The sequence below is a fragment of the Oryzias melastigma genome, linkage group LG11 (genome assembly GCF_002922805.2).
Source record: "Oryzias melastigma strain HK-1 linkage group LG11, ASM292280v2, whole genome shotgun sequence".
Taxonomy (NCBI): Eukaryota; Metazoa; Chordata; class Actinopteri; order Beloniformes; family Adrianichthyidae; genus Oryzias; species Oryzias melastigma.
The window spans coordinates 13402424-13428584 of NC_050522.1; the positions used below are offsets into that span (position 1 = coordinate 13402424).

The 26161-nt window shown below is 39.7% G+C and overlaps 1 protein-coding gene across 1 annotated transcript in view; it reads left to right on the plus strand.

Annotated features, from left to right (window-relative positions):
* The window catches only part of erf (Ets2 repressor factor), a 30381-nt gene that overhangs the window by 832 nt on the left and 3388 nt on the right, over positions 1-26161 (plus strand). The window contains exons 2-4 of the mRNA XM_024299609.2: positions 17136-17370; positions 24191-24303; positions 25240-26135. Of these exons, the coding sequence (XP_024155377.1) occupies positions 17136-17370; positions 24191-24303; positions 25240-26135 (1244 nt within the window). The remainder of the gene's footprint in view (positions 1-17135; positions 17371-24190; positions 24304-25239; positions 26136-26161) is intronic.

The following is a 26161-nucleotide window of genomic DNA, read 5'->3' on the forward strand; positions in this document are numbered from 1 at the left end:
GCTAGCCGCTTAGCATGCTAGCAAACTCCTGGCTCGCGGAAAGTGTGACAAATTCATGGCGCTTTAGCGAATCCATGCGTGCCGCTTGTTTTTGTCCGCTTACAGTTACTTTTAGAAGTTGCAGATCAGTTTTACGCTTAAAATAAGCTTTCTTCTCCACTTTTGAAGGATAAAAAGGTTTAAACTTTTATTTATAACTGTAAAAAGTAAGCTCTTATGTAGTTTTTGTACAGTAAGGACAACTGTAAGTGGATTTCCCGGAGCTTTCCTGAAAAGATCTCTGATTTCAAACTTTTAAATAATGTTTTGTAAAAGTTTATTGTCACCCAGATAACAGATTCACTCTCATTTCAACAAAGCAGGAGTTTTGAAGTGATTTGAATTATGAATCCTGCGAAGATAGTAGTTTGAAAGATCAGATAGGACTATTTTTTTATTTTGTTTGGCTTTCATCCATGTGCAATTAGATTGTTTTAATAGTGTATGTATTAATAATTAGTGCTATTTTCATGATAAAATCCTCACAAAAATAGAAAGTGACCTTATGTTTTATTTGGCACCCAAAATGTCACGCTAGGCCAATTTTTGTTTTTGTCTTAGATCACGTGGTGCTTATTTTTATGATTTAAAAATGATTTATTTGTGGACAAAACCTAGTTTCCACTTTACTTTTAGCGTTTTAAATTAAAACTTACTCTAAAACTTTCCAAAAATCTCTCCTTGACTGTCATTGTCATTGAAACGATCAGAGTTTTCCTCTATTGTGTGCTCTAAAAGTTAGTTTGTTTTGAAGTGTTTTGTAGTAATCTGAGGCAGGCATAGATCCAGCAACCATAATGGATGTTTAAAAAAAGGAATGCCACAGCACAACCTAATAATTTGAAATATGACCTCTGGAACTTTTTCTGTTCCAAACTATTATAGATAACCTGAACACCATTTTTCATACGGGGGTGTTTTTGGTGTAGCACTACTCTGTGGGCGTTTTATCTTTGTAGATCCAAGGTAACAATGTGCAGAGTTTGTTTAGATGGCCATGGTCAGAAGTCCATGATCTAGAAAACAACTTTTTGGAGCACTCACTAATAATCAGCACAAACTAGACAACTCTTTCTTACTTTTTCATCTCTAGTTGAGATGTACTAAATAAATTTAAAATGTAAGTCAAAGATTGACTAATTTTAGACGAAATATCATTTTGTTTTGTATGTTTAAATGCAGTGCTAAACACCACAAGATGTGTAGAATAATACGTAGCAATGTCAAAGTTGATCAATCTTTTTGTTTTGTTAGAATGTAGCAGGACAGATGAGTAGCAGGACAGATGAGACCCGCCTTTGTCCGCTTATGAATAACTGTCTGATTTATTTGTGTATTTCTGTGCTATCTAAGCTCACGCAAGGCTTGCATGAGCTACCACGGACAACACTTTTAAGTGAAAGCCGCTCTTAGTGGTTCCTGTTTTTCTGCATTCACAGTACGCTTCATATCAGCTTTTTGTTCCCGGGGATTAAAGTAAAGCTGGCGAGATGGGACTGCTTTCAAATGGCATCTGTACAGTTAAATAGTTGGAAATTTACTTGACTTTTTTTCTTTTCTTTGGGGGGTGAATGGTTTGTTTGTTTTTATTTCTGCTTTATGCAAATGTGACCATACATCAACAGTAAAAAGATCGGTTAAACTCCGCTTTGTTCCCATCAGGAAGTCAGAAGTCTGGCACCATCAGCACAAGCTCCCGATTTTCCGCTTGTGTTCCTCCTTATATCAACAACGCGCCACATGTGAGACGTCACGGCTGCAGGCAGGCAGGCAGGACTGGCGAGCGGGCTGGCTTTGTTGCGTTTTTGCCTGGATGGAGTGAAAGGAGCCATACATGAGCAATTAGCTGGTGTTAAGGGCAGGGCTCCCGTTTATTACTGGGACTGCATTGTGCCTCAGTGTGTCTGCATGCCTGCACACTTCCAGCCACGTGCGTGTCCATATATCTTCCCGTGTGGCTTCACCTGACAGCTAGTGTGGTTGCAGCAAAGTGAGCGTTTCACCGGCAAATTTAAACGTCCTCAATGAGAACCGCTGGACGCCTCCATGTTTACTGGTGGATCTTGAAGACCAAAGCTGATGACCCCCATGCCGAAAACATGAATACACCCATTGTCAGGCGACATTGTCTCTTGTGTTTCTGTGTCGCAGAAACATTGAATAACACTGTTGTTGGCAGCAGAACAAACAGCACAATTACACAAGTCGAGGCCAAGTTGTTTGTGTCAAAGAAAGTTTAAGAAGAGGTGCTGGTGACAGATGTACATTGATGTGGTTATGCAGTCTGTTTTTGGGACGCAATGTCTATATGATTTGATGTCACCATGATAAAAGGAAAGAATTACAGGCTGTATTCTTTCTTTTTTTGAGGTTCTGGGGTGCTCTTGTGGGTCCCTATGGCTTTTAACTTAATCAGGCAAAACTGCACTAGTTTGATCTTGTGTTTTTAACTGTTCAAAGAACCGGCTGTATGGTAAACACACGACCTTTGAACCTTTTCTGCTCAGCAGCACCAGCCTGTTGAAAAAAAAAAAAGAAAATCCCTCTGTTGGGGGGAAATGTGCACCTCTCCCCAAGATGACAGAGAAGAACAATTAAAGCGCTAAAACTATTTACAGGATGTACTTTCCCCCAGGTTTTCCTACCATTATGTGGTTACTTTGAGTGATCAGGTTTGACCCAGAGCCTGGCCTGATCACATTCCTGATTACTGTTGAGCCAAGCCTAGGCAAGCAGAGGCTGGAAAATCTGCAGCAGAGTGACGTCAGTATTCCTCTGGTGTGCTGTCGAGCGGCAGCACAGGTCAGTGCTGCGATGATCGTCTCTTGATGTTACAGGAGGCCTCTTTCCTGGAAGTGTGTGTGCGCTGGCTTTGGTGACCCGTGCAAAGCTTAGACTCTAGGCAACAGGTTGTTGGATGTGGGTCGTGGTGGCTAAACAAATAAAAATCTTGCACACAGGAAAGATGGACGGTCGCTTTAGAATGACTTAATATAATACCACAAAACAGGTTATAGGTTATGATAAAGAGACATATTTATTTTTAGTTAAAGATCTAAACCAGCATCTGTTCTATTATACTGTAATTCCATTGGAAATAGGGACTTTGTGATGTTACATTGCAGGTGTGTGTTTTGGTAGATTGGGGATGATGAAATACCATCATCGCGTTTTTATAGTTCTTCTAGTCTAAGTCAGGAGTCTGCAGCCTGAAGCTCCAGAGCCACATGTGGCTCTTTTACCCCTAGATTGTTGCTCTCCGGTTAAAGAAAAGCAAAAATGTTTTTAATTTTAAAAAAGTAGCATTTTTTTAGACTACGAGACACATCTATTGAAACAAAAATGTCAAGTAAGTCAAACTTTAATCAACTCATTTGCTAACAGATGAACTATCTTGCGTATCTCTCCACTGAGCAGAATGGTATGGTCTAGTCCGGTATTTTGAGTGTTTCCATTATAAAATGGACCCATGAAGCCGGACTGAACCTTACAATTTCTTTGGCCCCTCGTTGGTTGTAGGTAAATAAAAATGGAATGGAACGTACTGGTTAGGGCAGAGCTACTGTTGAAACCTGTTGATTGGCGTAAGGTCATTACAACAAAAGAAAGTGCCAAGAAAGTGGCAGTATTCCTTTTCGCTGCCGGCACTTGTCTCTCAAACAACATTAAATGCTTTGTGTGTGCGTATATATATATATATATATATATATATATATATATATATATATATATATATATATATATGAAATACCAAAAGCCAAGTGGAAAAAATAAGCTGGTGGATGACCTCCATTGTTGCTTTTAGCTTCACCCCACATGGGTAATGATGGTCCAACTTTGAGTGCAAAAGTTCACTTAAATATTACTAGACCCTAACAAACAGTAATCAGTGGAAACAAGGCTATAATGCTCCAACAATCCATCCAGCGGTGTACTTCGTAGTTTTCCAAAGTCGTACTAAAGCATTTTGACATATTTTGGAGCGCTGTATGTCACTTAGAATCAATTAGAGATCAGTAAAGACACCCTCAATTCATACATAAGGCACGCCAGATTATATTTATTTTCAAGGCTTATGTGTGGTTCGTAGTCCAAAAAAAATGGTAAGGATCTCTTAGTTCTGATTCCTGATTTCTGTCTGAGATGCACCAACAACAGTAAAACAAATTGTGCTTTTCTTCTCACTGCTGACATTACTCTACCTACTGCTACATTTACTGCATTGAGATAATCCTATGTGGTACAGGGCGACTTATATTTTGAAAATAAGTAATGCGAGCTTCTGTCAAAAGTTAAAAAATGCAAATATTTTGTTTTATTTAAGCCAAAAGTCAATAGTTCATTTATATTTATCATAACGGAAACAACAACAAAATATAAAGCAGTGTCTCCTTTTTCCAAAAAGGTGAAGAAAGAGTTCGAGGCTCTTATTGGGTTGTAGTCTGTAAGAAATCGACTCGAATGGCTCTTGAAGTGTTGAAGGTTGTTTGCTGCAACCTATGCTGGCTTGAACACACAGGAAAGAACTGAACTTTCAGATTAAAACTAGATTGCTTTGTCAGTTCAGTTGTGAAGCATCTTCAGGCCTAACTGCATCACAAACATGTTTGTTTTCAAGCACTGATAAGGGAGTTTTTCTTCCTGTGATGGACGATTCTGCCATTGATTGGATGCCTTTAGTGTTTGAATGTACCAGAGCTCCGAAAAAACAAAAACAAAACAAAAAAAAAACAACAATAATAAAGACAACAGCATGCTCATCCAGTGAACAGGCGTTTCTGAAAGACAGACCCTTAATCCAAAGAATGTGCTCGTCCTTCTAACTATCTTTGAGTCTGTCAGCTCAGTATCCGTAAGGATTTATGACTGAGTGAATCTGTGGAAGCTCTGTGAGGGTTGATAAAAAGAAGCAGCAGATGAAGTGGAACTGACTCACTTCGGTGAGCAGATAAGGAAGAGTTCTGCTGCAGTACTAACCTCTGAGAGACACCTGACAGGATACAAGGTTTCCGGCTACAATGCTTTTTTTTGTAAACCACACTTAAGAATTACTTATGTGTGAACTTCCTCTTTTGAGGATATCTGATCAGTGCTTACAACTCTGCATTATACTCAATGAAGCTCTGGTTTGCTCATAGCTCATGGTTTCAGTTGCATTTAGACAGCTTGTGACTGTTTTTATTTTTTGTTGTAGTTGGTCCGTTGTTGCTACTTTAACTGTGAAAAGTCTTGATTGAAATAAAAATAAAACAATCAGGTCTGAACTTAAAACTAAAATAAAAATAGTGAGATTACTGAGTTATTGTAACTTGTGTGCAGTAAAATTGTTCAAAGATGTGCCCTTAAAAACTTTTACTATGTATAAACTTTTTTTTTTAGTAAAAAAACGACTGGAGTACCCCTTTATATGTCAGAAATAGATTTAAAATGATGCAAGTTTTTAAAAAGCCACTTTAAAAGCAACTTCGAGGCATCCTGCCAACAGGTTACAGTAAAAAAAAGGTTTTGTGGTTGTTTTGACTGTTTTATTGTTCTTCAAACCTTTCCTGTCTGAACTCTTCATGGTATTACACTTTTTAACGAACAACCGAGCTGACAAAAAAAACTAATAGTCTTGTTACTAAAAGCAAAAGACCTGGTTAGATAATAGATTACAATTTATACCAACTGTGATCAAACTGTGCCAAATTTCTTCATAAAACCTGTTGTGGTAGAGAGCTGCGGCTGTGGACACACTTCAACCACAACAAATTCCTCCCAAAAAAAAAAAAAAATCTGTTTGGTGCTGATGTTTTGTAAAACACTTAAGCACTTCATTTTGTGAGGGTCAGAAAAACCGCTGAGCAAAAAATGTTGGTCATTCTGTTCCTGTTGTAAAAAACACAGTTTAGTCTGATTATTCTACTGTATGTACACGTCTGTTTGTGATGAATGTTATTTATTGGAATAAGCAAAATATTACTTCTATTTTACACAAAAAGCTGCAAGGTCCAATTTAGATTTTGAACCATTCTGATATTTTAATTTGTAATTAAAATGGAAGTTGTAAAAATAATTAAAATTAGGAACCTTAAAAGATCTGGTCAGCTGTTGCCTACATTTTTCTATATATGCTTGTGCTGGAAAACTCAAATAAAAGAAAAAATGATCAATTTGGCAGCACAGAGTTGCACTTGCTCTATATTTATTGCACTGCTGGGAAATATGCAGCTTTGTTGGTTTTTGTGGCTGATTAATACACTGTGCTTGTGCTATGTGGAGGCCCAAATGTACACAGCGCAAAGAGCCTTTTTGCATTCACTTCTTGGCTCAAATGTATGCATCGCATATTTTACTCACATGTAAGTAGAAGTACCACAGCTGCCTCTAAAAAAGTATGTTTTACGATGGTTTAGTGATTACAAACCAATATACTTTTTTATTTGCTTTGTTTGGCTTACATCTGCTTCACACTCCTGTTGAAAGCAACATTTAACACCACCTCTCTTTTGCTATATAAGAAATTCACTCATATGTGTGTCCAAACACGTCTTCATGAACCATCAGTTTGCCTGACAGAAGTTCTACTGCTATAGCCTTTATTTTAAGGGCTCACTGCTGCATTATGGGAGGCATGGAGGCTTGTCAGAGTTGTTGGGTTTTTTGTCTTTTCCTTTTTCTTTGTTAGAGAGGTCAACAAGCACCGAGTCTGAGTTTATGAAAACATTCAGTCACTATCAGCACAGTGAGTTTCACCATTGACTGAAAGAACTGCGTCTGGATGTTGGCCGCTTTCAGCGGTACTTCCGACTCCACAACCCAGCTTGAAGACTTGCTCTCCCCATTAGACTGTGTAAGAAGAAAACAAAATGTAAAAGGAGAGGACCTTTTTATTCTTGACTCTATACAAATTTGAAAAACCATCATGAAGTTCAGAACAAACAGAAACCACACATCCATGAACACATCAAAACTCAAAGCTGACTTTATGATTTATTGACACAAGAATATTTATCGAAGTTCAGGTCTTTAACTTTACCATTTATTGACTTGTCGTACTTCTGTGCTGCCTGAAACTCACTGCCACTCACAAATTTCACCATAGGGACTCTCACTCTTTGGTTACATAGATTTAACATATAATCTGGCCAACTTCGCCACATCAATCGTATTTGGTGTTCACGCAACAAATCAAAGGCTGCATTTGTCTTCAGTTACCCAATCTGACCATCAGTTGTTGCAAGTGTATAAGGACATTTCATTTAAGATATTTTGCTTCAACTTTTTCTTTCAAGTTCCATGACATTCAGGTCAGTATCTTCTTGGTTTGAAATCAAATACACAATAAAGTACATTAACAATGGCAGTGAGAAAGACTAGTTAGCTATTCTCCAAAGGGCCCTTTTTATCTCCATCAGCAGACCATCTTCGATTATGTTTGCTACACATCTTTAAATCCCAAACATTTTTTTATATTCGAGCGTGTGTTATATACTCATTGCTCAAATAAGAAAAATGTAAAATAGTGGTATCACTTTCTGTTAAACTAAAAAGTTGACCTAAGCCATAAAAGCAGTCTTGCGTCCCTGTAGGTCTCTGGAAACCCAGAGTCTGTGACTGTGTTAGTTTCTATTGGACCTAAATCTGAAAATTAGATCTGAAAAATCAGCTCGTCTGAAACTTATTTGCTCATCTCACCGCCTCACATCATCCCCATTTTATTAAGAGTCTGGGCCCCCCACGCGCCACCAAAATGGGTGATATCTGTCTTGCATTAACACACACACTGCCATACCCTTTTTATTTCTTCATTGCAGCTTGTGAGCGTTTTGTGTTCATTTGGGCTGCAGGCTCCTTGTGGTGACGCCACCGTGCCTCTGTCTTAAATGTTTTTACACAGTAAGCGAGCCACTCTGTCTACACACTGAAAGATCTGTGTTTAATGCAATAGAAAAATTAAGCGTGTGGTGGCTTTGAGGAAAAGCTGACTAACACCAGCAAACGTCATGTAGAAAGTCCCATGTTGGTCGTCTTTACCATTTTCAGACATTCACGAGCAAATTACTCTGCTATTGATGAACACGCCAATATTCATGAATCCAACGGTTAGAACCGCAGTGTTCTGGCACCTGAAGAAGAACTTACATCTGACTCAAGAACAAACTGCATGGAAAGGTTGTCTCCATTTATTGACAGCTAGCAGAGCCTTCAGGCTTATCTGCAGCTGTGCATGGTGGTCGATGTTCATGGGGGGGTCAAGTAGAACTGGTTTGGAATGCTTTACAGTTTTATTCTCCAGGTTGGGGTTATCATTATTGCTGCCCGGAGTAAAGAAACTCAAAAACACGTGCCAGACATGATGGCTGATATTTGGCTTTTGAAGTCGACTACATCCAGTTAGTGTTATCTTCAGGGACCTGTTTGTGTTACTTTTTAGTTATGCCTCCGAATGATGAAACGGCACTCTCAGTTCCAAAGCTAAATCCATTATTTCTATTTTGGTACTTTTCTCAAACATTAACTTAAATTTTTAACTTTTGTTTTGACATTTTTGTGCCACATTTTAGCTTATCCTTTTTTCTAAATGTAAACATTTCTTTACCCAAAAAGCTTAAGCTGGAAAATATTAAGGATATATATTTTTTATCTTCAAAAAAGGGGTTGTTCTTAATTTACTGTTATACCATCTCAATCAAAATATCTTCACAAAAGATGTTGTTGCTTTAAAATGTTCAAACAAGATTTTTAATTTATTTAATCTTTTTAAAAATAATTGTATTAATAATATTTTAGGAACTGCTGTATTTGCAGAATGATTTAACTTCTTTGTTACTAAAGTTTTTTGCAGTTTAATAAAAAGATTCTTAATATAAGCGCTGATCTATCCACTCTTTGTCAAAAACAAAATCATCTTATATTTACCTGACTTTCAATACATTTTATTAACAAGACAAACTGAAATTAAAACATATCAATGATTGTTTACCAACGCTTACTTTTGTTCCATAAAGTTTTATTGAACAGTTTTTTTTTAATATTTTCTGCTTGTTTCATGTTAATAGAAAGTGTCAAGTTATTCCTGGAATTATCGATTATTCTGAAGGTTGTAGTAAAAAATTAACCAGTTGGTAGAAAATTACTGCTGACTCACACTGAGATGCTTGTATTTAATCTATTATTTTCTCAATAGCAATTTTGTTTTGATGCCTTCTTTTAACGGTTAGAATTTGAGTTGGTTGGACTCTTAACTTAAGGTTTTGTCACCTAAAAAAGATTAATTTTGTGCAGCTCTCCTTAAATAGAAATGTAAACCCATATTTTTGTGTCCAGTTCCAGTTTAGTTATATTTAAAAAAGGAAAATGGCATAATCAATGGTGTCGCCTATTCTGTTAGCGAAAAAGAAAAAAGATTAGGGAGGTGGATGTGTTAGATGACTGTCACTTGGTATAATAATATTAGGTCTGTCATCCACTCTCTTATTTTTGCAGCTGTAGAGTCACTAGAAACACCTGCATGTGTTTGGTTAAATGTATTTATTCATGCACACTTGTGCTCAGATAGTTAAATTCAATAACTGAGATCCCACAATTTTGCATTGTTGGCCTCTTTGCTGCATGTTGGAGAGAAAATAATAGTAATTTGGAATCAAATCACTGAAGCCAGATTTGAGATTTTAGCTTTTTTTTTCTACCACTCCTGCTCTGAAATCCTTTGAAATGTGTGAATATTATTTAAGATTTCACTTTTTTTTTATCATTAAATAAATCTAATTTTAAGGACTCACTCCAACACAAACTGTGTTTTTAAAGTGCTCTTGTTGCATTTTTCTCATAATGGGGGACAAATATAAAGAACATTTTGATTAAAGCCGTGTTTCTGAGCATTTATTAGTTCAAATAGGGGTGAATCAGGAGCAGACAAAAAAAAGATGTTTAAACACAGCTCCCTACCCTGCCTCATTCTGATGCAGACGCATAGATCCATGCACATCTCAGTTTTACTCATCTCAGCTGGAATCTGGCTCAAAATTGTACAGCTGGATACCTCTGATATTGGTTCTCCTTTTTATTGCACCGCTAATATTAAGTTGGGGTTGTAGATAGGGGCTGTAAGCTAGCGGGAGAGAGTGTAAACAATGAGGACAGGTTTTTTCTGCGCCAAAGATCCCACTCACAACTCAGAGGTGAATTTCTTATGGACTCCTGCCGCTTTGCAGAAACTATGTTTCAGTAAACAACAAAGGTTTTTTGTTCGGTCTAAAAACAGCATAATCATAATTAAAAGGCCACTGGGAACGCTTTTACGAAAGATCAAAAGATGATTGGAGTGGGACTTAAATGGATCAACTAATGGATGTGGTCTTATTTGATATTCTTGACTATTATCTATATCTATGGAAGATGTTTTCTCTCTGTTTTTTTTAATGATTGAAAGCAGTCTTTTTGTGGGCTTTTCATTTTACGTTTAAATACTACTTTAAACTCTCTTGATCATATTTTGTGTGGCACAGTTGCAGCTCCCTGTAGCACACTGAAGAACAGGTCCAATTTGATTATGCTTACCACTAAGCATGTGCCTGACTTTAAAGTTATTTGTTGTTTTTTTCTCGATTTACAGCCTCAGACTTCACTCTGTAAGCTCTCACATTGACTTTTTGAATTTTATGTCTAAAATGTGACAATGATCTGTCGTCTATTGTCCCCGACCACCGCCAATAAAGGTACTACATGTTCGATTTACGTCTGCCGCTGGAATAAGTGACAGCACAGTGACATAAACTTCATTCTAGGATACTGCTGCTGTAGCAGAACACTTTTTCTCATCCATACACTGAGTTCCCCTTCTAGATATAGGCAAAAAAGTTCTCCTGCTTCGTAGTCGAGCTGCCAGAAGCTCATTAGAGTTAAATGTACTGGGTGGGGGTGGGGGGTGCGGACTGCCATTTTCTCAAAGAAAAGCAAGCACAAACGAGTTCCAGGGCATGTGTATTTGCATCTGCTTCCCCCTCTGGGAAAATAGGCCTGAAAATAATCTGCCTTCAATTTTGGCTCAAGCTTCCACAGATTAGAAGATATAAGCTTCTGAGCTGTTAGATCATTGATGATGTGATGGTGTTGGGTTTGTGTTTCTGATCTATGCTCTTTAAGCAGCTGAGTTGACGCTGGTTGGACACAAGTTTAAGTCTACATCAGATTGAAACAAGCAAAAATGGAATCCACTGAAGGAGCTGCAGCTTTGTCTCCTAATGACTGGCTGTGGAATTCACACATAAAGGAAAAACATACATAAACAAATCCAGGAGCTGCGTAATCATAGTCTTGGCTGACTTAAAGGTATTTTGGACTTTTCCAGGACGCGACAGATTTCTGTCTGGCTTCATTTTAGAATTCCAGACTATAATGGCTTCCTATCCTCAAATGGAGCAAACGGTTTACTCTAAAGATGCATAAAGCTAGAAAGGAATAATATTACAGTACTCTATGAAATTAAAATGATATCTGTTTCATTGTCCTCATTGTCCCCATCTTCTCTTCCTGAATATCTTTTAGTCTATCAGTATCTGTAAGATTTATATAATGGTGAGAGCTAAAGTGAAGGTTTATGTTGTTCACCTGCAGATCTCAATTTTTTAAATGTTTTTTTCCCTCACCTTTTAGTTTTATCTCTAAACTTCCACCCAAGTTCTTCTTCCTCACCTCTTATCTGTTCCGTGTCTCGATGCTGCTGGCTCCTCCAATCTGACCTGCATCCTTTCAGGGTAATTATGAGATTAGCTCCGTTAGGAGCAGACTGTTGTTAAAACAGTAGTTTGTGGTTCATCCCTCCTCATTAAAACTGTTTAAAGTGTCGCAAAGAGACACTTAGGTTTGAAAAGCAAACATAGAAAGCAGACAGTTTTGTGTATATGATTAGAACTTAATCACCAAAAACTAGTTCATTTTCAGAACAAGTTTGACTCACACCTGGATTTATATAGAAAAATAAAAGTTGAATTTGAAGGAATCAACTTTACATTTTGTTGAGATTCTTTTCCCCCATAAAATGCAGCTTTTTGCACATACCAGTGTTGTTTACGCCCATCTGAGAATCCCCATTTCCTGCTATGTACCCATTTATTTCCTGCTTTTCTGTATTGTCCTGATCCCATCCCTGATAAACACCAACCAGATTTCAGCAGTCTGCCAGTCCAGGGTCTTTTAGCCCACTCTGTTACCTTTGTGTGTGGCTCCACATGCCCCTGAATCATTAGCCTGCAGACAGACACAGACTGACCTTTCCACTGGCTAAATATAGATCCTCCAAAGAATAGGAGGAAGGGAGGGAAAAAATGGGAGATGGATGGATAGGCATGTTACTGAAACTTTTTTTTTTTAAGGGAGGGAGTTTTTGTGGAGGAGGCTGTGTTTTGTTTCAGTGGCTATGGACCCTATTTACAGTACCCCAATCAGTTATTACAGGGGATATTCCAACTATTGTGACGTAAGAGGCCCAAAGCAAAGCAGACCTGCATGTCAAACTGGCTCACCCACAGATTGCGCCTGCAGATTGTTTGTTTCTCTTGGAAGAGACAGTGCAGGTGGTGTGGGACTGCAGGGAAATAGTAAAATAGCTTCATCAGACCTAAACTTAGAAATGCATGCAATCCTACGAGCCTTGAAATTGTGGGACCTAGTTGAGCTGTGTGGGGGCATCTGACCGTGAAGTACTCCCCTACTGTCTGATGCCACCCTCAGGGTCTGGCCACTGGCCCAACCTTGTGTTGGTGGGTCATACTCCCTGGACTCCAAAACAAGATTGTGGTGCACACGATTTTCCAGCCAGTAGAGGGAGGCAACTCTGCCCCCATATCGTGTTGGAAGCATGTGTTAGCCAAGCCTAGATACTGACTGTAAATACAGTTTATGAGTGGAGCCAGGGCTACAAGAAGTCAACCCCTTGTGGCGCCTTGGGAATGGCGTGATTCAACTGGTGTGCTGTAAGTAGCAGGTATGCTAATACACCAAACTCGATCTAGAGCTAGTTTCAGAGCCGGACTTGGCATCAATCTTTGGCTTTTCACTACCTACCTAAATCTTTTGGCTTTCAAGCAAAGTTCTTCACAAGGACAAGCTCTTTGAGAGCAAAGAACCACTTTTCTATACTTTATGAGGTTATGTGTCAACAATTGGGAACTATGAATGGATCATAAATTCGGTTCAAAGAACTATCTTCTTCTTTAAACCTAGTTGTCATTTTTTGCCTTTAGTAATAAATAGGGACTGATTTGAAATAAACTTGTAAGTTGTCCAACTGTGAATGTCAGAACAAGTTTGCAAGGACGCAGGCAGTACTTGTGAGGGCACAATAAACTCTGACGCGTTTACCATCTCTGCACGAGTGCTTTTCATTTCTTTCTGTCTCGACGGACGTATTCAAAAACATGGGATGTATTGACATAGTACTTATTTGACTCAGTGTTTATGTAAAACAGAATTTTTTTTCTTGAAGCACCTTAGTGGATCCAGCTAAGCAATGGCACGAGCACCAGTTCATTAGGGTGAAAATTAGGTTGTAGTGAGCCTGCATGGATTATATCAAAGACTCAATCAGAGTTGTATAATCCCAGTCTCTGAGTATCAGTCATTTACTTCTTTTTTTAACCTTGTTACTTCCCAATGGTGTTAGCCAAATCTCACTCAGATAACCAGGAAAAAATACCATCCCTCGAGGATTTTGAATGGTCATTCTACTGATACAGCCAAGCCAAGTAATGTTTCTTGGCCAAATCTGCTTTTGTTTTGTGATAAGAAACAATGTGATATCTTTTAAAACCAATACTGTAATTTTTTGCCATAAGCAAATTGAGTCTGCACTTAAATTCAAAACTCTTCAACCAAGTTTCCGTTACTGAATGATATTTTGTTTTGTCGTGACTCCACCTTTTATTTTTAGAGCTAAAAGCTTTTGTTGCTAGGAGACTGAGTTTCTTTGGAAAGGCCAAGTGAGGGAGGGACAATAATAAAAGGGAAGAGAAGCAAATAAATGGCCATGATGTTGAGGGGGAGAAATGAGGAATCTGCGAAAGCTGAACGGCAAACGAACAAGCTATGAGTCAGCAGAGACATCTGCAACATACACACGAGTTGGACATCGTTGCTATTCCTGTGTTTTGTCTGTGTGCTATGTGCACCCACGCATGAACCCACTTACCTCTCCCCACTAACCTGTGTTGTACATCTTTGTGAATTCAATTTCTATTAGCATCCTTACTCGCTTCAAGTTTTTATATCAGTGCACAAGTGTCTTTGTACTTGAGCACTTCTTTTATTAATATTCTGCAGGACCCCATCATAAAGCAGTACGTTTTCTGTGTCACAGCGTGTGACCTTTCCCCAGTAACAAGAGCCGTATTGTCCAAACCATGAATCACACACTTGTACTCAATTAGTAATCTGCTTTCAGATGGCTATTAGCAACTGTCACAGCACGCTTACATTTCTTGCTTTTCTGTGTTTCAAAAAACATGAGATGCTGTGATGTAGTTTATTAGTCACTGTTATTGATTGTCTTTCTGATTCCTAAATCTTGCGGTATAGATGCATCCAGACCTTACTGTATTAGCAAACTGCTCAGGGGGCAGAAAAACCTTTCATTTAGTTTGCTTTGCTTTTGCATTGAACTTCACATTGCTGGAAGCTATTTGAGGGCTTTGTTACCCAAAATGAGCACTATCTATGGAAAAAAGGAGCAAACCTTTTTTATTTTGCTCCTCGTAATGCTCAACTTATTAAGTCAGTACCCTCTGCTTCACTCAATATGCCATTCAGGATTCCCACTGTAATTAAACACACCAGAGTTCACTTACAAGAAGTGTGTGGTTGAACCAGAGTTCAGGGGAACCTTTATGTCATACAAACAAGGCAAGGAAAAAAATCTGGTCAGGTTCAAGAGTGAAGGTTCACTTACTTTCAGATATACGCACTACTAGTTTATAATTGGAACCATAGTCAACACACTTAGTTACATTGAATGATGCACATGAAGCTGGCAACGTTCATACAGACCTTTTAAAGACTATAAAAAAGCTGTAAAAATGTTCAGAAAAGGAAACAAGGCTGGAGTTATTCAAACGGTCTTTTGTCCCTGCACCGCATACCGTTTTTTTCCTTGGCCTTAAACTCTTTGTAGACTTCACAAATGTCTAAATATACACTTTTCATCAAATCAAAAAGATGAGATTTTACTGTTAAGTTGTTCTTTACCGTTACTTGACACACTACGCCTGTATATTGCAAACACAAAATGCAATCTTTTCAAGCAGTTGTTCGGTGAAGTGATCAGGTTTTTGCTGCTTACTTTGTCTCTGGCAATTTAAATTGGCTATTTTTTTTACTGGGTATTGAAGTCTGACTTGCTTTGGTCCCAGCAGTACAAAAAAACTCAACAGCAAACACCAAATACCACACAAACTGCGATACAATTGGTGTTGTCAGTTCTTTTTAACCACCAGACTAGCAAAAAATTGTTGTCCCACAAGGAAAAATACTTTTTTTTTAAACATTTTTTTGTATGTGGTCTATTTTTTTTTATTATTTTCTGTACCCAAATAAATAAATTTACTCAGTCGCATTTTTCTTGTTTGCATTGCTGCTGGTGCGGCGACAGCAGACCAAGTTGTATTGCAGTCAGACGACACATATCTGCACGTTTCATAGTGGACTTTGGTATCACAATTCCCTGCCAGGTTAGGTTTTTCCATGATTCACTTCGGTTCTATTTACACCTGCTAATAAAGTGTAATATGTATCTGGATAAGAGGAAGCACATGTTCATTTCAAAGTGAGCTTTAAACAGTGTGAATAACTTTCTAAAAAAGATGTCCACATAGACGGAGCTGAAGAGTTTTAGTCATCCTCCTCCTTCATTCTGTTTTGTAGACCATGTGCTACAGTTTTTATAAAGTAACCAGACACACACTGTATGCGAACGTGTGTGCTGTTCCATATCTTGTTTAATTACCAGGTGTGTCTTTTTATACTTTTGAAACCTTCAGGGGAAGTTTGCCCCCCATGCTTTTGTTTTCTTGTTTCTGTTTTTCATTAGGATAGTCTGCTTTTGTGTTTGTTTTTAAGTGTTCTTTGGCTTTTATGAAGCCTCCCCAAAGCTTTTTCCTATCAAATGCTGACAAAGCAGCAAAATGTAAAAATCTAAAACTTTTCTGTTTAAGTCTATAACTTCACTAGTTTTTTCTGATGCTGTTAACATAAAACAAACTGTACAATCTGGTGTCTTAATGACTTATTGCGGCATCTAAGGTAGGCTAACTGAACTTGGATCTTGAAACTCTCAAACTGTTTTAATCTCTCCTTGACCGTATCGTTACAGTCACTTTTGTGCAGATATGGTGAAGTTTAGAGTGTGGGAAACCAATTATGCCCTAGTTATTTAGGCTAGTATGCCTCTGTCGCAGTTTGGTGAACACACTAAATTCAGCAATGTTATATTGTGCCCATATGTTTCCCGCCCTCAGTTTTCTCAGCCTGATTGCCAAGGCACATCTGGTCCTAATAAGGTGTATGTGTGTGTCACCGAGCCTTTGCTAGTCAGCCTTTCAGCCTGGCCTTCTCCTGAAGTGGTGTTGAGTCTTTTACTGCCACCCACTGCTTTACAACAAAAAGCCTATACTTTTATCTTTTGCATAATAGTCTGTGTGAGTTTCTGTGTGTGTGCGCTCTGATTGTAGTTATAAAAGCATATCTTATATTTTGTCTGTGCATATTTCAAGGCCTGATAATCTGCTAAAACAGGGCTGATTTTCCTCCTTTGATGCTGATAGTGGGGATAGCATGATATGGCTGCTGACTGTGGGAACAGCTTGAACCAGAATGGTCATCCGCTGCTAAAAGAGAAGAAAGAATTAGATTCTAAATTCTGGTTTTATCTGATTTCTAAGACCCATCACAGTTCTTTGTCAAAAATGTCTTTATTTACACAAAAAAATCCATCAGATTTTCACTAGAGCTGTTTATCTCCAACAACAACAAGGCAGAGTGAAACTCAAGTGGAAGCGGTAAATCTTTTTGTTGTAGCTTTTGTAACATCCGTTTTATTGACCGTTTTGCTTTCCTCACCGCAGGGTTCGCCTTCCCTGAGTGGGCCTATAAACCAGAGTCCAGCCCAGGCTCCCGGCAGATCCAGCTGTGGCATTTCATCCTGGAGCTCCTGAGGAAGGAGGAGTACCACGATGTCATTGCCTGGCAGGGAGATTACGGCGAGTTTGTGATCAAAGACCCAGACGAGGTGGCTCGCTTGTGGGGGGCAAGGAAGTGCAAACCTCAGATGAACTACGACAAGCTCAGCCGAGCACTAAGGTGAGAGCAAAGAGTCAGAGTAGTAGTAAATCCACACCCTCATATACATAGAAACACACCTGTAAGAAGTGTGCCCACACTAGTGCGTTCAGCATGGAAGGTGTGTTCGTGGTTGGGTTCTCAGCTGCAGGTGGAGATGCTTCATGGAGGCTGATGAGGCCTAAACTGAGGGCTGCCAGCTGCAGTTTAGCATCAATTTATGACATTTTCATCAGCACATGCAGGAAGGAGCTGTCAGTATCATGACACTTGCCGCCCACCCATGGATGGTTTTACCCTCCTCCCTCAGAATAGAGGCCTTTCATCATCACAGCCCAAAACAACCCTCCTCAGACATGGCTTCATGAAGATGCCACACTGTGCAGCATCCTTTAGAAAAATGAAACCTAGTTTGCTTGTAACGTTTTCATAACGAACTCTTATTTTGAAAATTCCAAAAAGTTGAAACACTTAAAGGGTAAATGCAACGAACAAAGAAACTCATCCAAGAACCTCGGCAGGCTGTTTAACCCAAAAAAGATCCTTTTTATCTTAATTATAGTTATTATCTTCCTAAAATGATTAAGTTAAAGACTTTTACTGTTGGTTTTGCACATTTGATCTTATCTTTTAAGGATTTAATTGTAAGATCAGTAAATGTGATCCTAATCCCAGCTGCTCGTGTTGAAAAAAAGAGAAACCGTCTGGTTTGTTTCGATGTGTGCATCTGCTCTTCACGCTTAAACTCCATGGTGACAGCTAGTTTAGAAATGTACAGCTTCAACCCCCCCACGGAGCACACGAGATCCTGCCGAGTTTTATTTAGCTACCTGCCTGCTTTCCTGTTCTCCTCACAAATGTTCAGTCTCTCACGCTCACGGACAAGTATAAGTCATCGCCGTCGCCTCCTGGGTTGAAAGCATGCGGAGGTTCTCATCTGCCATGGTGATGACTAGTAACGGCGCTGTGTCAACGCGCGCGCACGCATGATCATGCTTATGCACACACACCCAAAGACTCGACACCTTGTTTGATGTCAGCCCTCCTCCAGCCCATCTGCCTCGTCTGTTTGATCAACATAACCTGATAAAACAGTATTTTTATTTATTCATATCTTATAGATATTGAGACATATGATGTATTTTTATAAGAAAATCTAATGGCATTTGGTTTGATTGATTATTAGTACTTTTAATTTGAAGAAAATCGCAAATATAACAACATTTAAATACATATAAAATAAACTATATACAAATATCCTATTGTTCTGAATGGAGAAGAAAGAAGATATAAACAAATCTATACCTCTAAAAAAAAAACCCAGCTAAAGCTTTAATCACAACTGCTCCTTTGGTTGGGTATGGGCTCTCTTTGGGGGGAAAAAAAGGGTAAACTTGTATGGGGAACACAAGAAATATTGACATCATAGACCACTCATTGAATTCGTACACACATAAGGGTGAATTAGGTGAGATGCAGCCACGTCATACAGATTTTCTATTTTTACAACCTCCCCCAAATCTTGCACATTGCACAAGGAGCTCAAGGAAATTAGACAATCAGAGCGTAGTTCTGGCACATGAACACATGCAGTTCATGAATATTTGGCTGCAATCAATAAGGAGCCAGTACATGCACCTTATTAATGACTAGAGTGCCGTGTTACAGCACCATACGACAGAATACGACATAAGTGCATGCAAGTTACATTATTCTTCCAAATACCTTACAATGTGTATACCATACCTACAACAATTATAATTTCCATTTTCATGAAGTCTCCAAGTGGCAGCATGAGCTTCAAGGGAAACACACCTGATGAAGATGCATTCGCTCTTCTCTACGACCCTCCATGAGCCAAAACAACTCTTTGCCAAAATTCAGACCAAAAACAAAGGAAAGATGTATCTAAATCATAGACATATACATTAATCACTGGACAGAGAGTGGTGTTGACGTCACCCATAGAAAATGCCTTGCTTCTGGCCCTTGCGAAATCAGGCCAAAGCACTCACCATTGCTTCCTGATACTGGCACCACCATTTTGAAACTTGATGACAGGGATTGGTTCAAGTCGGTCAGTCACTTTTTTGGGGGGGAACTACGGTCGCCAATCATAAGTGAGCTTGTTCAAAGTCCACACTCCTTCCACAGAAAGAGGGCTCTGGAGAAGCTGTCAATCAAACATTTGAGGTGGGGCCAGCAGGCACCACATGCTTTTACTGAAACCATCTGATTGGTCAACTTTGAATATGTTACGATAAAGAAAAAGCATCTTAAAAAGAATTAGGATTAGAAAGAAGATGTTAAGAAGAAGATATTAGAGCAAGAATGGTTATTCTGAAAAATAGAATGACTGAGGAATAACTGTCTATTTCTCAATAGAGGTCTATAGGATTTTTACTTTTTGGAATCAGCTGATACTTCCTTTTTAGAACACGGGGGGGGGAGCTGTCCAGTGAATATATACACTCAATGGTCTCAATTCAAGGAGTCAAGATATGGAACAACCTAAAACAACAAATGAAAGAAACCAAATCAAAAACCACCATAATTAAACTTGTTAAGATAACTGTTCCAAAGATACAACAAATAAATCATATTGCTTATCTCCAGGTACAACTAATAAACTTAGAAATAAGACACAACATGGCCAATTTCTGGGTAATTTTAAACAGAATACTTTGATGTAAACTTTGATGTAAACCACAACCCAAAAACCTGCTGCACGAAAGTTTATCACAACAGCAGTTAATATTGCTATTGGGTTTCACTCCATAATAAAAAAAAAACTTGCTAATAATCATCAAAATTTCTCCATTTTATGAATTACAGTCTTTCACATAGTTCAAGCCCATGAAGGTTCATTAGTTTGCGAACATTTAATGTGCTAAAACAAGAATGTTTTCCTCTCTGATCTCAAGCAACTGTTTCACATCTAAGGCGAGCTGAAACCAAACCCCGTCCGTCGTTTTCTTTATTGTGGTTTTTCTAGAAACTTTTTTTATACGCACAACAAGTTGTTAATTAATTGCAACGACTTTCCTTTAGAAGAAAGTTCTCTTCATCTTTGATTGATGCTTCTGTGCTTTTGAAGTCAGTTTGCACACGTGTGCGTATTCATGTGTTAAGAGTGTGTGTCGGTTTTGTTGCAGCTTTTAAATGTGTGTGTTTGAAGCAGAAACTTAGAAAGTCTAAACAGCCAGAAGTCCTTTCTAGTTGATCTGGAGGAAGTTGGGATGATGTCGGGGGGTGAGAGGGAGCCAGGGTGTTTCATGTTGACTTTACTTGCTTGTGTGTGTGTGTGTTCATTTCGCAAGTATGTGCCTGGTCATTTCCCAGACGTGTTCAAAGACGCATCCATCTATCACACTCGTGAACTTTTTTTTTTTTTTTTTTTCCACTCTTGAAGGTTTTTGCTTCACAGCTCTGAGATTGTTGGCACACACGCTCAAACACGGCCCGTCACCTTTGAGAAAATGAGATTCCGTTATGCATTTTGCAGAACTTTAAAATTCCCTCTCATTTATCTGTAGAGTTAAATAATTTACTCTAAGGTTCCATGAATTTTTGTGCTCAAATAGGAGAAAAATACAATCACTGATGAATCATTCAGTCGTGACGAATACCAGCACAAATCTAAATATGCAAATAAGTCAACAGTTCAGAGCTTTTGCAGACCTCAACAAGCTGTTGCTCCTGGCTTATTGACAGGAAGCATGCCGTCAACAAGACAGCTGAATGCTAAAACCATGCAAACCATTATGAAAATATTCACTAGTAAAAACACAGGATTTACCTAAAATGTGATTCATTGTAGATTTTATGATTATAATAGGCCAGCAGAGGTAAAGTTAGGTGATCTAATCTAACTTTCTAGTAGTTCATGAACAAAGTTATATCAAAGCAAAAATGAGAAGCAGCATTTTTAAAGGAGGATTTAGAATTTTTTTTCTCCAACAAATGATTGAGTGACTTTTGTTTTTCTTTCTTGATGTGCAGAATATTAAACATATTTTTTAACCGTTTTAGAACCCTGTTTTGTAAGAAACTGACCGTCCCTCCTTTCATAGAACTGGAAACGAGCAGTCATTTCAAGACGGTTTTTTGCAGCCTGACAGACGTTATACAACATGTTACAGACTCATTGATTTTAGCCACTTATGAGATACCGCCATACTGAGAGACCTGTCGAAGCATTAGGGTGGAAAACTCAATAATATGCATTGCCATGAGTAACCCACAGCAGTGGAAATGATTTAAAGATAAAGAAAACACTCAGAAGATGCCATTATTTGATTAATGTTAATAAATAAGAGGAAAAAAAACAGTTCAGAAAGTCTCTGAACAGGAAGTGTTTGTACAATGACTCTGTAAGGAATACTTTACTAACTTGATTCTGTTGTACGTTCTACTTACTTGATATCAAAAAACCTTTATGCAGAGGTTTCTTTAGGATTATTAGTCATTGTGCACGTTGTTTGTTCTTCCCCTGAACAGTGTGTCGTGTTCACGTCTGTCACAGATAGTAGAGCTTTTACTCATCCAGCCAATGACGGCCTTCCGCTTCTCTCTGTTCTGCTTTGTTCTCTGTTGCGCCACCCTCGAATGACCAGTGTTGTGTTCCAGTTGTGTCCAGCACACCACGTCATGAATGAGTCACACAATGCCTTTATAAAGTTGACTTCCTGGACAAACGCTGTACTCATAAACATTCGTCATGTTGCTTGGAGCACCCCTAGACGTTACATGTGCAACTTCTTGAAATCGATCCAGAGAGACGGATGAGCGAAGAAGAATTGATTTAATGAATTAAGAGCAGTTACAAAAGCAGCATGACTCAGCTTTTATCCGCTGTGTGGTTTTACGTGAAGCCTCTTCTGCTGCTGGAGAGCAGCTCAATCAGAAATGTTCGGCAGGAAGCTCATTTACAACTTCAGGAAAATTTGTCCCCCTTTGTGCAGATGCGTTTGGAGCTCTTCTGCGCTTAATGGCCCTGGAAATGATGCATATTATATTTTCACAATGAAGCGGCCAGTCGAATGAGCTGAATGAGATTATTTGTTAATTTTCTATAAAGAAATCTGAATGCGTTGGTTGGTGAGTCACAGGAAGGCGTTTGGTTGTGGTTAACGTGAGCCGTCGGCGGCTCTTTTCACTCCTCTACATCAGTCTGTGAACGGATGATGACTAACTCTGCCTCTAATGGAGCCACCTGGATAAGGCTGAATGGCTGTTATAGTCTAACAGAGATTTTTCAACGTATCTCCATCATGTGAGCCATTTGTTCATCCTTTTTGTTTCGTTTTGCACAATGTCATACAGTCATTCACGTTTGTCCTTTGAAAAGGAAATGGCCAAAAAAGATCAGAAATATAAAGCTTTTATTCTTGTGTTTCAAAGCTGTTTTTCTTATTGAATGTTAGTTTAAAAATGAATAAATGGCCTAAAGTCACTTGTAATCTATTGATGGTTAATCTTGATTAACCTGGAGTTTACACCACACTAAGTTCAGAAATTTAAGGTTGAAACTGAAGAAACTCACTTTACAGTTGACTCTGAAATAATAGTTTTTTTTACACTCAAATGCCTTCATTTACACCCCTAACCTGTCCAAACGCAGGAATCTGGAATGTGTTTGGAATAATGAATTAGTGACTGCACTCCAGGGCTTTTGTGTTGAAAATGAAAAATGAAAGCTTTAAACGGTGCAAGAAACATGTATGATCTGGTCCAAGTAAAGCCTCTATTTACATACACTTCATGTGGTTTGGAACTTTTATTTATTGGAGCATGTAGATGTATTTATTTGTATAAAATAAAATAAAAAGGCAGCATCAACCATAAAAAAAGTACTACACACATGCCCATTCAGACGGCTGCTGCCAAAAACCAAAACCAGAAGAAGTGACCACATCGCTCTGGTCAGGCCCATTCACTACCAGATAAAAATAGAACAGTTTTGAAAGGACTGCTGCTAGTTTATAAATCACTTAAAGGTTTGGGGCCCAAATACCTGTCAGATCTAGTGGTTGGTTCACAACCCCAACAGAGTTCTAAGATCTCTAAGAAACCAGGTGGTAGAACCTAGAATCAGAACCAAACCAGGGAAACTGTTTTCAGCTCAGACAGATGAACTTTACCTTATAATGAAGACTTCTTTTCAAATTAATTCTTTCGAGAAATCCCAACCTGGATTGTTACAATGGACTATAAACGACCTGGACCAAGTAACCCCTTCCCTCTTGCATTCCAAAGACGAAGTACCTGCTGGTTCCAAGAAGCCAAAATCCTAACCCTAACCCAAAATCTGATTTCTTGATTATGCTTGGCTAAATGACGTTTTCAGCCATTATAAACCTGTGGCATTACTGTTGTGTGAACCTTTCTCTGACACAATTTATCTCATTTTTAAAATATCAACTGTTAGTTAAAGAAATGGCAGTGAGGACCTAGTGTGAATTTGCATATTTATTCAACAGAGAATGAAACGTTTGTGTCTATCCCAAGAAACTGTAGCTGTTCAATATCAAGAGAAAACTACAAGACATGCTAATTGCGACAAGCTAACTAAGAATGAACGGTGCAAAAAATGGTCAATAAATGGCAAAAATACATTTAGACATCCTTGTTTTTATTAAAATTGGCTTTAAACCTTAAATGTGTTCGAATAAATGAACATTTTAACGTTGTTGTCTCTCTGGTTCTGATTTCAACCATTGTCTTTACTGTCATCAGCTCTCTGCTGTAGCCGTCTCTTGTCCAGTCTTCAGACAACTTCTGTTTTTGTATTTTTTCGCTCACTTGCTGGAAGGTCTCATTTTCCTGTATGTCTCTATAGATACTACTACAACAAGAGGATTCTCCACAAGACCAAAGGGAAGAGGTTCACCTATAAGTTCAACTTCAACAAACTCGTGCTTGTCAATTACCCCTTCATCGACATGGGCTCTGGTATGTACACATGCACACGTTTGTTTTGCACACATTAACACCGATGTGGAAAGTCGAGCCTCAAAGGGTGAAACGCCAGAAGAAGCAGCTCTGAACCAGAGATCCTGCAGCTGGAGTTATTCCTGGCAGGGAAAATCTGTGGAGTTTAACACTTGAAAAAAGCATTTAGTACACACAGCATACATGCTGGTGTATGGAGTGTTTTCCATGGAGGTGGCGCGTGTCAGACGTGTGCACGTCTGAGTGTCTAATACAAGCGTGTGCCACGTCCCAGCGTATCCCCTATCCCGCTTTCCCGGAATTAATGTCTGGGTCTGGTCCCGGCCACCCAGGGTAAACACGGCTCCGATGGAGCTCTGGATCCTGGGTGACATAAGTGCAGCACAAAACTTTAATTATAGCCTCTGTGTGATGTGGCCCAGACACTGACATCTTGTGATATGATGGTTTCATGTGATGGTTACACACACGAGTGCCCACGCCAATCTGGATAGGCTCGTGAGCACAGACGCTCGCACACTTTAATGGCGGATAGCACAAACACATGCAGTTCCCCTCCGCTCTGACACCCATGGCAGAGACCCGGGCTTTTTCCAAAAGAGAGGGAGACGCACACACACACAGTCACTCAGCAGCACTGGAAAAATAGAGGAACCCAACCCATGTTTGTGATGGCAGCAAGAACAACTTTTCCAACATTTAATTCTGGCATCTGTTCCCGAGCCAAGAATTTGCTGCAGTGCCACAGGCTCCCTGGCAGAAGAGAAAAGAGGAGGGTTAAAAAGAGAACTTGTAATTCAGACACACACAACTCATGGTTGTTGTTTTTGTGTGTCTGATTACTGAGGGAAACAAGCTGCCTTAAAAAAAGAGCTTTTTCTCAGATTTAGAGTCCTGGATTTGCTGTAAACAATTCATCTGATTTTGTCCTAACAGGTCGGGGAGTCCCCCAGAGCGCCCCGCCTGTACCAACTGGAGGAACCCACTTCCGCTTTCCCCCGTCCACGCCGTCAGAGGTGCTGTCGTCCAGCGAGGAGCTGCGTAGTCCGGGCATCTTCAGCGGCGTGGCCCGCCGCATGGCCCGCGGCTCGGTGAGCGACTGCAGTGACGGCACCTCCACCAACTCGGAGCTGGAGGAGGCCGTGGGGTCTGACGAAAGAGCTGTGGGGCCCGACAGGGCCTTCAGGGGTCTGCTGCCCCCTCGCCTGCCGCACGATTCTTTGTTTAGGGTTTTTGGGGGGTCTCAAAACCCAGCAGGACTGCACAGACCGGCACACAGGGTTCACCCAGATCCTCTGTCCCCTTTCCCCGTCTCCCCATTGCCCGGCCCAGGAAGCCTCCTGTCCCCATCTTTATCAATGACCCCCACCCCCCACCTGGCCTACACCCCCTCTCCCTCCCTCTCGTCCCCCATGATGGGCTCCCACTTCTCCTTCAACCCGGAGGACATGAAGCACTACTTGCAGGCCCACACCCAGTCCGTCTACAACTACCACCTCAGCCCCCGAGCTTTCCTGCATTACCCCAACATCATCGTCCCTCAGCCCCACCGCCCCACCCCCGAGAAAGCCACCGCACACCACCTCCACGCCCCCGCCTTGCAGCTCTCCCACCCACTCAGTCAGCATCCGGTGGGCGCAGAGGAGGGTCAGCAGCACCCGTCGCCGTTCAAGTTCAAGCTGCAGCCCCCTCCCCTCGGGCGCAAGCAGAGGGAGGCAGGAAGCTCCTTGGCAGCGTCCTCTTCCTCCTCTTCCTCCATCCACACATCCTCACTTGTGGGTTCTGGTCAGATGAGTAATTCCGTCATAGCAGGAGGCCCCCCTAAGATCAAGGTGAGTCTGAGCGTGCTCAGAACGAG